An 11,819-nucleotide genomic window follows, 5' to 3' on the forward strand; every position below is an offset into this window, starting at 1 on the left:
ATATCTATTTATCTATCTATGTATACAGTATGTTTGTAAGCGTATGTGAATGTGTAAACACACGCTTTACTTTTTTATTTAGATATTATTTTTATTTGAATGAGAGGCATGTGAATACAGTTATAAATTAATTATTTTTAATTCAGAAGAATTTTAATTTACTGTAATGAATGTTATGTATGAATGACTTGAACCATGTTTTGCAGTTAGTTGCAGTCATTTCTTAGTGTAATATGTATACTAGAAAAGTTTTATGAATTTTCGAATTATGTTATGTTTTCATATTTGTACTTTTTATTTTAATTTTTTGTAATTTTTTGTTCATTTACATTTACATGTTTTCAAAAATGCTCACTATAGAAATCCATGCATTTGATTCATTTTTACTTTATATTACATCATATTACATCAAAATGTAAACATGATAGACTTCTTCAGTTACATCTGTCTTCGTTTTTTGAGTTTATGATCTCAAGTTCCAATCAGCAACCACAGCATAGAACCAAGTCCGTGCTTTACATTTTTGCCCTTTTTGATAATCCATTACGGTTTTTGTGTAATTATTTACATAAATACTGCTGTATGTAATTGGAATCGTTGCTTAGCCGATATCTAACATCGGCTAGTATCTGAATGTTACTCGCTCAATATAAAACTGTCTAAATGCATAAATACGCGTGACCCCGGTTTAAGTGAAAGCACTGTGTTTATCGGTGGTCTGACCGCAGGTGATATCCCTGATCTGTTGAGTGAAGAGGAGGTGGACGGTGTTAGAAAAGCTGTGAGGAGCGAGGTGCGGGAACTGGGTCTGCTGGACAACAATGACAACTGCTGGAGCTTTTTTATGAATCGAGTGCGACAACAGCTGAAGGTCTCACATCACTTATTGTTTTTTTTACAGACATACAGTATTTTTATATATATTGTATATTCATGTCTAGTTTGGATGAGCGTCTACAGTGTGTTTGTGTGTGTACTGCATGTGTGTGTAGGTCGTGCTCTGCATGTCTCCAGTAGGTAATAGCTTGCGTCTACGTGCCCGGCGTTTCCCGGCTCTGTTGAACTGCACCACTCTGGACTGGTTCCAGGAATGGCCCCCGGAGGCCCTTCAGTCTGTCAGCTTGAAGTTCCTGCAGGACATCCCAAGTATTCAGGTAAATCTGATCTTCAGTCAGCCAGGATCGAAGAATAAGCTTCAGGATATCCTGTTATGAGCTTAATTCTTATATATCTGTTGGTAATTTAAAGCCGTATTGATTTATAGTTTACAGGGAGTGGTTTTAATTCATCGCTTAAGGTTTCATTTTTCATTTCACAAAATTGCTAAAAGGCTAAAAGACCGTAATTCTTTCAATGAGTTTTCCCTCCTGGAATTTACATGTGCGCCAGATTCCTCATCATTAGCTCGACTCTGAAGTGAAGACAAATGGCTGATCACATGCACAGTGAGCTCAATGACAGACGCAGTTTCTCTCGCTCTCGTCGTTGTTGTTTTCCCTGCACCAGTGGAACGATCACTAAGCAGGATCATTTATGCTAATAAAGCAACAGTGATTAATACACACAGACTGACCCTCAGAGAAGCCACAGCTGTTTCAGCCAGACTGTGTGTGCGTGTGCTGAGAGTTTGTATGGGCAAGTGTGTGTGTGTGTGTGTGTGTTGACTCATGACCAGCTGTGGGTTTGTTTCGTCTTTGTGCGTTTAACTCAGTGTTGGACTATAATGCTGGAGTGCTGAATGTGGGGCTGTCAGTCAATTAAAATATGTAATCACAATTAATCTCATAATGTTTGTAGAAAATGCATTCAGTTGCTTTTTAATGAAAGTAAACTAAATTATAGGCCTTAACTAAGCAATCTGAGTGGATGAGAACAAAAAGTCCATCTCGTAACAAACATCAAAACTTCTCAAACTGCATTAAAACGTACAGGAAATGCCCCTATTATGGATTGAAAACGACAGCTCAAAGTGAATGAAAACATCCTGCAAAGTTTTACAATTGAAAGAGCACCGTGTATAAAGTTGTTTCTCAAAAGAAAAAGTTGACTCGGAATCATAGTAAATTTTTTTAAAAAAACAGTTCCAAGCAGTTTCATGGTAAAAAAGAAAAATAATAACATTAAGAAACAATAATTCAGTAATAAAACTGAAACTGAATATATATATAGACTATATGTTTTCGCTGCTGGCCTGCAGTTCTTCCCTAGTGTTGTTTTCTATTAAATATTTAACTTGATGAGCTTTAAAGGAATTTACATTTCTATATACAAATAAAAATGACATTTCTTTTGGTAAACATTTGACAAGGTTTATTTTTGTATTAAAATACCGATCGTTTACTCATAAATGAGTAATACACTATGGATTTTTCTACAAGTTCCAAAAGGGTTAATCAGTTCACACAGAACAGAATGGTCTGTTTTTTACAGACAGCTTAGACTGAGCCAGGATTAGGCTATTGATCAATTAGGACATTTGAGCATTTTATATAAATGCCCTTAGAAGAAAAAAAACATTACTGGTGTGCATCTTAAGACAAAACAAAGGCACTGGTATAATTTAAGAAAAGTCAGTTTCTTTCAGTTGAAACAGCTAAACCATTACATTTAATCTGGTACAAGTTTTAAGCCTTGTCTGTGAAATCAGGAGAATATAACAGTTATAGTGTCAAAATAAATGAATGCACTAAAAGCACATATGATCATTTGCATTTCCTAACACGTCACATTGTTGAATTGGTACTCCAAAACCTTTAAATGTTGGAAGAAACTATTTTTATACTTCAAATGACTATATTTCTATATATTTTATACATTTGCTCTTGAATTAGATTAATGATCAAATCCCACTTTATTCAACATTTTTCATCTTAATGTGTTTATAAGTGTAAAAAGCAGAACGACACAAAAAAATATTACCTTTTTTTCTGACACAGGTAACCATGACCTTTGAGTTTAAGAGATTGATGGATTATTTACATGCATTTAACTCAATACGTTGTTTATCAAATACCATTATGTCAGATCTTCATTTATAACCGTCTCTTTTTTTCTTTTTTTTTTCTTTTTTTACCGGCCACATGTACATGTTTTATTGCTTTTCAGTGAATTATGATCTGTGTTCTTGCATCTTTTAAAATGCATTTGCCTTTGCGTGAATTGATCTTTAACGGTCTGATAAATGAGTCAGTCATCAGACAGCAGTGTACATCATAAATAACCAATAAACAAAACACAACGTGCGGTCTCAGAAAGTTAGAAGCCATGTGACCTAAACACTCGCCCTACTTTACACAGGGTGTCACCAACCTCGGCCATTATTTTCCCAGCCCTCTACCAGCTTAATCTTCCCCCCTTGCGCCATGCACCTAAATTTCAGATTGAGTAAGTCCAGAAGCCAGCAAAAGGCATACAAACTTGGAGATGAATTCAGGATTTATGAAGATGATATTTCAGGGCCTGTGACAGCCGAGGATGTTAAAGAGCATTTAATCCGTACAGGTCCCTCTCTTACCCTCTCTTACTCTCGTCTTTACAGCCGGCCGTTAGGGAATCCATCAGTCTTTTCATGGCCCACGCTCACGAGAGCGTCAAGCGGGTTAGCGAGCGTTACTGCCGCAATGAGAGGAGGCACAACTACAGCACGCCCAAGAGCTTCCTGGAGCAGCTGAGGCTTTACGAGAGTCTGCTGGGAAAGAGAGAGAGGGAGCTGCATCTGAGACACGGCAGGCTTCAGTGTGGCCTTCAGAAACTCAAGACCACAGCCTCTCAGGTGCGTAGAGTTCGTCACCGGCCGGTGTAGACTCCTCAAGGCTGGAGCCGCGGAATTGCGAAGGAACGTAGTTACTGCTAGTTAATATGCCCAGGATCACTCACCGAAGGCTGAGGGACTCGTAAACCTTGAGTCTGATAGTTTGGTGATTGCTTGCTTTTGTGATATAGGGTTTAGTATTCAAATGTTGCAGAGTTTTAGCTGGTAATGGGATCTAGATTAAAAAAAAAAGTTGCTTTTACAACTTTTAGTAAGTTGTAAAAGGATGTTTGTGAGGTCTTGGAGAACTTGTGAGATTAAATTTGATCATTACATTTTGTGTTTGTTGAAAGTGCTCCAAGAAATTTGTGAAAACAACATTAGTTAACATGAACTAAGAATGAATAATACAGCTTTAATCTTAAATTAATCTTAAAACATTTGCTTGTGTGTTATTAAAATTGCAAGGTAGTTTTTTTATTTAAAAAGATGAATAAATACTGCAATAAACGTATTGTTGTGTTTGTTCATGTAAGTTAACAAATTTTAGCAAATGACACCTTATTGTAAAGTGTTACCAAAATTGCAAATAAAACTTAGAAATTCTTAATTAAAATAAATTATATATATATATATATATATATATATATATATATATATATATATATATATATATATATATATATATATATATATATATATATGATTAGAAATTCTATTATGCTTATTTGGAGCTTGTTATTTATTTTTTTTTATTCTTTCAGTAAACTTGAATTATTTTAAGAGGTTATCACATACTAAATGTTAACGTTATATATTTACATCAGGTTGAGGATCTGACAGTCAAGCTGAACTCACAGGAAGTGGAGCTGACTCTGAAGAACCAGGCAGCTGAGGCTCTCATGGCCAGGATTGGTCTGCAGACTGAAAGATTGTGCCAGAAGAGGAAGGATGCTGACCTAGAGGAGCAAAAGGTAGAGTAACCAAAGTCAGCTAGAAGATCTGAGATGTGTCTTACTGAACTTCAACATGCTGCTTCATTATATTTCCCCATCACACACGAGTGTTTATTCATCTTCAGGTGGCTGCCATACAAGCAGAGGTGTCACGAAGACTGAGAGAATGTGAACATGATCTGGCTAAAGCTGAACCTGCTTTAGAAGCGGCTACAGCTGCTCTTCAAACTCTCAACAAGGTCATATGCACAATTCATATAAAATTGCAGTTCTAACATGTTCCTTTTATTCAGCCAAGATGCAAATCAAACAGTCAAAAAAAAGCATGTGATTTGTGAGGGATATTTTTTAAAACTTTTTTTCTCTCCAGGGTAAGGTTAGTGTGATCTGTTAATGTGAATGCACATGATATTTTTAGGCAAGTCATGTCATGACATGTCATGTCATGTTTTTAATACAACAGAAAATTTGAAGATTCAGTTAAACCACTGCATCCCAAAATGATTCAAGCACTCCATTCATAGGGACTTCATAGTCCCCTACAAATTGCACCCAGTCAAAAATGTATATATATATATATATAAAAATAATAATATATATATATATATATATATATATATATATATATATATATATATAATAGGCAGGCAGGCATGTCTATAATATTATCACATAATTTACAAATGTTAGTGCTTTCAAATGCTTTCACAAGTTTTTGGTCACATAATATATTTGTATGTACTGTGTATATTTATTATGTATTTACAATACAAAAAAAAATGCATGAATATATTTAGGAAAAATATTTATAGTTGTTATAAATATTTATATATAATATAATTTATATAAATAATATATACATGAAAATACATGCAAATATTTTATATATATATATATATATATATATATATATATATATATATATATATATGTGTGTGTGTGTGTGTGTGTGTGTGTATATATATACATGGTATTAACTGGTGATTTTAGCAGTAGTGAGTGATACTATAGTTAAATATTTTGTCCCGTGCCTCATAAATCACAGCCCAGGCTATTGAAATATTTGTGTCACCTGAACATGATGGCTGAAAGGGTAACACTTACTCAATTAGCAGTTCATGAAAGATCTTTTTTCGTTCTCCTTTGTTTCTTGTAGGTAAACCTGACAGAGTTAAAGACGTTCCCGAATCCCCCCGAGGCTGTGATTAACGTCACCGCGGCTGTGATGGTGCTGCTGGCTCCACGTGGAAGAATTCCTAGAGACCGCGGGTGGAAGGCCGCCAGAGTCTTCATGGGCAAGGTAAAGGCATTGCTATGACAACAACACACCTCATTCTAGCGCAATCCTCAAGCAGCCCTTGACCCGGTGAAATGTCACGAATACACTACATTATGAAAGCACTTGTGTGGAAGAGAATAATAAATACATGTCACACGAGATAGACACGGAAATATTAGGGAAAGGCTGATTTACGAGGTCAGCATGAAGGGGAGGAGATGGCTTTTGAAAGTTTGTTGTGTGATATATTGGACGGATAAAGAATCAGGATGCAGATTCAGAGGTAAATCCCAAGTAGGGATGACCCAAGAACATCATAATTGTGCTTTATTACGTCTGTAGCCTTGAGTGCAACATTTCAGCCTTCATTCCAGGTCCAGTATTACTGTAGCTGCTATGAATAAAATATGTACCTAGCGCTTTGTGTGTACATAACAAAGCATCATACTGTAGCTAATCATTTATATTAATAAGTTAATAATATTAGTTTTGTCTAAATAATTGTTTTGTAAAAAAAAAACACTGAATACATGACTCTGGAACACAAAATCAGTTGTTATTTTGCGATTTAGCATTTATTATGCAACATGTTCTAGAAGCTCGAGATTTATCAGACAAGATTTATCGTTGCAGGAGCATCTCTGCGATATTATTGAAGTCTTAAAAAAGTGCTAAATTGATGCTGAGTGAAAATGTAACTAAACTTTCAAAGCCAGTTTAGGTGAATTGTGACTGAATATGACAAATATGTAAATCTAAAATTATGTTTTTGCATACATATTCGGCAGCACAATGGTTTTTGGTAACGTTGGTATTAATAACGATACCTATTAGAATGTTAACTGAAGAATCATGTGACATTGAAGAAAATTCAATGTGCTCACAGGAATCTTAAAATATATTTAAAAAAAAAGGTGTTTTAAATTGTAAATGTATTTCACAATATATTGTTGTATAACACTGTTCACATCATATTATTTTTGGTCAAATAAATGCAGCCTGGGTGAGTTTTAAAAGACCATTAAAAAAACCTTACCAACTCCAAACTTTTGAATGGAAGTGTACTTTATCTTTATACGATGTTTTGTACATTTTTCATAAAGGCAAACATTCTAGACTTATGTACATATGATATAATACCACTCCTGTTCTTTAGGTGGATGAGTTTCTGCAGACCCTGCTTACTTATGATAAAGAGCACATCCCTGAGTCCAGTCTGAGTGTGGTGAAGCAGGAATACCTGAGAAACCCAGAGTTCCATCCCGATCACATCCAGACCAAGTCCTACGCCGCCGCTGGCCTCTGTGCATGGGCCATTAACATTGTGCGCTACTATGAGGTGAGGGAGAATGTGACCAATGAAATAAAAAAAAGGATTTGATATACACTATAATATATAATATAATGTATGTGTATGTAATGGATTTTGAGGTACTTACTAATTATATATATATATATTTACAAACAACAAATTTTAATGACATTTTCACATTTATTTCAAGTTACATGTTTAAGAAAAATCAGACAATCATTTATTTCTATTTATTTATTTTTAATGTATTTAGATTTTTGTTTATATTTCACATTTAAGTAAAATTAACATTTTATTTACATTTATTTAAATAACATGAATACAACTTTAAAAACCTAAAATTACACCTAACTTAAAAAAAACAATGTCCAATATTCTAAAAAATATAAAAGTTTCTTTAGGTCAAAGTGGTTTTCAGCTTTAAAATGACAAACAATTGTTTATTTCAATGATTTAATTAATTAAATCAATCAATTTGATGTGATTATATTTGGAAATTAAACGGGATTCAAATTTAATTTATTTGACATTTGTTTTATTAACATCAATTAAAGAAAAAGTGAATATTAAGCTGCAACTTTAAGATTTGTAGCTTTATTTCAAGAATCAAACTATTTGTTTATGTGTAAATAAAGAGAATGTTTGTTGCGTTTTTTAGGTTTATTGTGAGGTCGCACCGAAGCGTTTGGCTCTGGCACAAGCCAATACTGAACTGGAAACTGCTACAGCAAAACTACTCAGCGTCAGAAAGAAACTGGAAGTAAGAGAAACATTTTTCCACAGCACGACAAACCTTAACCACCTTAACCGTCCATTAATATTCCATATTAAGATATAAAGTAGTACCATCTCAGTAATGGCTTTGTGCTGACAGGATCTGGACAGGCACCTGCAAAGCCTAACAGCTCAGTTTGAGAGGGCGGCGGCTGAGAAACTGCGCTGCCAGGAGGAAGTGACACGCACCAGCCAGACCATTGAGCTGGCCAATCGGTTGGTGGGAGGCCTGCAGGTACTGGGCGGCTGTGAGAGGAGAGGGTCTGGGTTTAGGGAAGCGCACTAACAGACCTAATCTCAACATGAGTTTGGCTTGATTCGAAGGGGAGGTGGCCATGGCTTAAATGTTTGGCCAGACGCTCAAATTGAGCGCTCGGAAGGAAGGGGTGCACCGCGGCAAATGCACCATTGATCTGGGCAAGGGGCTAGATGGCTGCAAGCCAGTTCGGGACAGAGAAACAAGAAGGGCATATATTCATCTGCTATCTGTTTTCCCGATTGAGCCGATCGGGGTAATTGGTTTATGAGGGATGAGCTGGATTCGTGTGTGCATGCTCGGCATTAAAAAAAAAAACAACAACTTTAAATAGTTTTCCCTGTGACATTGATCATACGTATCCCGGTGAGATCATCTAAAATCTTTACCGCCGTTAATGCAAAAAATAATAATGGCGTAATGTTTCTTTTAGCGCTTTTATTTAAAACGTTCGACTTTCTTATTCAGAGAAATGAATAGGGCTACAATGGGACAGCTTGGCTTTTAAACATATCAAGACAAATGATTTGTCTTTATGCCATTGACCTGGAAGCAATAGTGTTTAGACTAATAAATCAGCCCGTCTATATGTAATCATTAACTTACCTCAAAGCCTTAACAGCTGTTGGAAATTAAAAACGTTTCACCCAGGACTGAGTGATATTCCAAGCAATCCATAATGCATTAGGCTAAAATTATAGTGATTTTTAACTGTCTGAGAATTTATTATGCGACATGTTCTAGAAGCTCAGCCCCTGCAAAGGCAATGTCAGACAAGATTTATCGTTGCAGGAGCATCTCTGCGATATTATTGAAGTCTTAAATGAGTGCTAAATTGATGCTGAGTGAAAATGTAACTAAACTTTCAAAGCCAGTTTAGGTGAATTGTGACTGTATACATTATCGCTCATGTTCTGTCTGTGTTTATGATCAATTGGGAGGAGAGACATGGTGGATGGGTGAGAGTGAGGTTTATATCTGGGTCTGAAGGCTAGATTCGAGGTTGTAACAACTTTTAAGTGTTTCTTTGACTGAACATTACTGGGTCGTATTTGCATATAAACTACCATTTAAATGGCTGCATTTATTTAACCACAAATACAGTAAAAACACAAATATTGTAAAATATTATTACAGCTTAAAGTAGCGTGAAAATAATTAATTTTTTTTAATGGCAAAGTTTTAATTTCAATTAATTTTTCAAATTAATTTTTAAGAAGCTTTTTTTCCTTTTTACTCAGCTGTGTTGCCTGATATATTTGCAGAAACTCTGATAGGAGCTATCAGATATATATATATATATATATATATATATATATATATATATATATATATATATATATATATATATATATTTATTTTATCCATACTAAATAAAAATAATACTGTCTGGTGATGATATTCACCACTAAGACATTTTAATAATGTAACGCAAAGAAAAAGGTAAGTATTCATACATCAGGATTTTTTTGTCAAAATGTGCATTTTTTATATTGAAATAAAATTATTCTAATACAGTATTAAAACAAAATACAAAAAATACACATATATAAAATATAAAGAACATAATATATAGTTTAGTGCTCTCAAATTATTAATCGCGATCAATTGCATCCAAAAATCCAAAGTTTTGTTTACATAATATGTGTGTATTATGTATATATATAAATACACACAAATGTATATATATAAACAAGTAAATATTTTGGAAAAATGTACATTTTATACATTAAAAATATCTAGATATAATTATCAATTATGTGAATATAAATATATACAATATATACATATTGCACTATGCTAAATGGAACTATTTTCAAAATATATATTGTATGTATGTTTATTTTTATATACATAATGAATATACACCGTATACACACATATTATGTAAACTCAAACTTTTGGATGTGATTAATCTGCATAAATCATTTGACTGCACTAATATAATTGATATAAAATATGTAAATAAAAAATAAAATTAATAGTAAATCATCTGATTGTAAGTGTGGCTTCTCATCTAACAATTTAAATTTAAGCACATTAAATTAGTATGTAAAAACATCAAACCTCAGCGACTTAAGATATATGATATCTGTGAATGCTGCTGAAGTTTAGTAAAGCTTAAGTGTGGGCATGTTAAAGTGAGACTGACCAAGTCGTTCTCTCACTGTAGGCAGAAAATGTCCGTTGGTCGCAGGGTCAGCTGGAGCTGGAGTCTCAGCTGAAGACCGTGTGCGGGGACGTGCTTGTGGCTGCTGCTTTCGTCTCTTACGCCGGATGCTTCACGCAGCCGTACCGTCACCAACTCTTTCACGACATCCTCTTTCCTTTCCTCCGAGAACTCAGAGTATGATTCCTCCTTAGCTTGTGCACGTTTTCCTCCTTAGTGTTTTGCACGTTTTGTTATTCTTAACCACATGAATATATATATATATATAATATATTTTAGTCAAATTTCACGTTACGGCTTCTTGCTTTGCTTGTCAAGGTTAAGAGTGTTTTGGATCATTGTTTCTTCCTGAGCTGTCTTCTGTTACTGTACTACTGTGTCTGCACTCCAGTGGAGCGTTGAATTGAATAGCATCACTGTCTGTCTTCCTCTCCTCACACCTCGCGATCCAGACCCCTATCCCGCTGACAGACGGTCTGGACCCTGTACTTACGCTGACTGACCAGGCCACCGTGGCAGGCTGGCAGAACCAGGGCCTGCCAGCTGATCGGCTGTCCGTTGAAAATGCAGCCATCCTGACGGAGAGCCAGCGCTGGCCTCTGATGGTGGATCCTCAGCAGCAGGCCAGCACGTGGATCCGAAATCTGTACGGGCCCAACCTGAGGGTGCTGCAGTATGGCCAGAAAGGGTAAAGTGATTGTAGTTTGGACAAGATTTTTTGTGTGAAATAATATGAGGCTGACTCGTCTTGTCCTGGACTGTTAATGCTATTATACAGGTTCCTGGATGTTATTGAGCAGGCTTTGGCTGCTGGTGAGGTGGTCCTGATCGAAAACGTGAACGAGACAGTGGACCCTCTTCTGGAACCATTGCTAGGAAGGCAGACCTTAAAGAAAGGAAGGCAAGTTTAATGGCACTGATGAAGGCACCGATTCTCTCATTGAGTGCATTGCGGTAAAAATTACTCCAAAAAATGTTGTACGGCAGCAGATTTTAGCATGTTTTAGCTCCATTCTTTGCTCTGTGCAGTATGAAAACTAGAATGGAAGATGAATTAGGGTTGTGTGATTTGAATAGAGGTGAAGGCAGCGGTATTGATTCTGCACTCACAGAAGCTGATAAATGTGCATTTGTTTGCTCTTTTTCTTTGTGTGTGCTGAATACGGATCAGTTTTGGGCAGCCAGTGTTGTGTTTTAACCCTGAGACAAAAATATATACATCCCCCAAACATATAAATGTAATTAAAAATGATTATAATTATGATTATAAAATTATATTATTTTAATTAAAAATTCTATTATTATTTATAAACAGTTAAAT

The 11,819-nt window shown here is 35.1% G+C and overlaps 1 protein-coding gene across 1 annotated transcript in view; it reads left to right on the plus strand.

Moving 5' to 3' along the window:
• The window catches only part of LOC122360824 (dynein axonemal heavy chain 11), a 31,736-nt gene extending 19,938 nt beyond the window's left edge, over positions 1–11,798 (plus strand). Inside the window, exons 35-46 of the mRNA XM_043261681.1 lie at positions 729–871; positions 993–1,154; positions 3,539–3,772; positions 4,579–4,725; positions 4,833–4,946; positions 5,864–6,007; positions 7,143–7,325; positions 7,957–8,058; positions 8,173–8,307; positions 10,502–10,675; positions 10,951–11,186; positions 11,277–11,798. Coding sequence (XP_043117616.1) covers positions 729–871; positions 993–1,154; positions 3,539–3,772; positions 4,579–4,725; positions 4,833–4,946; positions 5,864–6,007; positions 7,143–7,325; positions 7,957–8,058; positions 8,173–8,307; positions 10,502–10,675; positions 10,951–11,186; positions 11,277–11,409 — 1,907 coding nt within the window. The 3' untranslated portion in view covers positions 11,410–11,798. The remainder of the gene's footprint in view (positions 1–728; positions 872–992; positions 1,155–3,538; positions 3,773–4,578; positions 4,726–4,832; positions 4,947–5,863; positions 6,008–7,142; positions 7,326–7,956; positions 8,059–8,172; positions 8,308–10,501; positions 10,676–10,950; positions 11,187–11,276) is intronic.
• Positions 11,799–11,819: the final 21 nt, after the last annotated feature.

This window comes from Puntigrus tetrazona, chromosome 16 (assembly GCF_018831695.1).
Source record: "Puntigrus tetrazona isolate hp1 chromosome 16, ASM1883169v1, whole genome shotgun sequence".
NCBI classification, from domain to species: domain Eukaryota; kingdom Metazoa; phylum Chordata; class Actinopteri; order Cypriniformes; family Cyprinidae; genus Puntigrus; species Puntigrus tetrazona.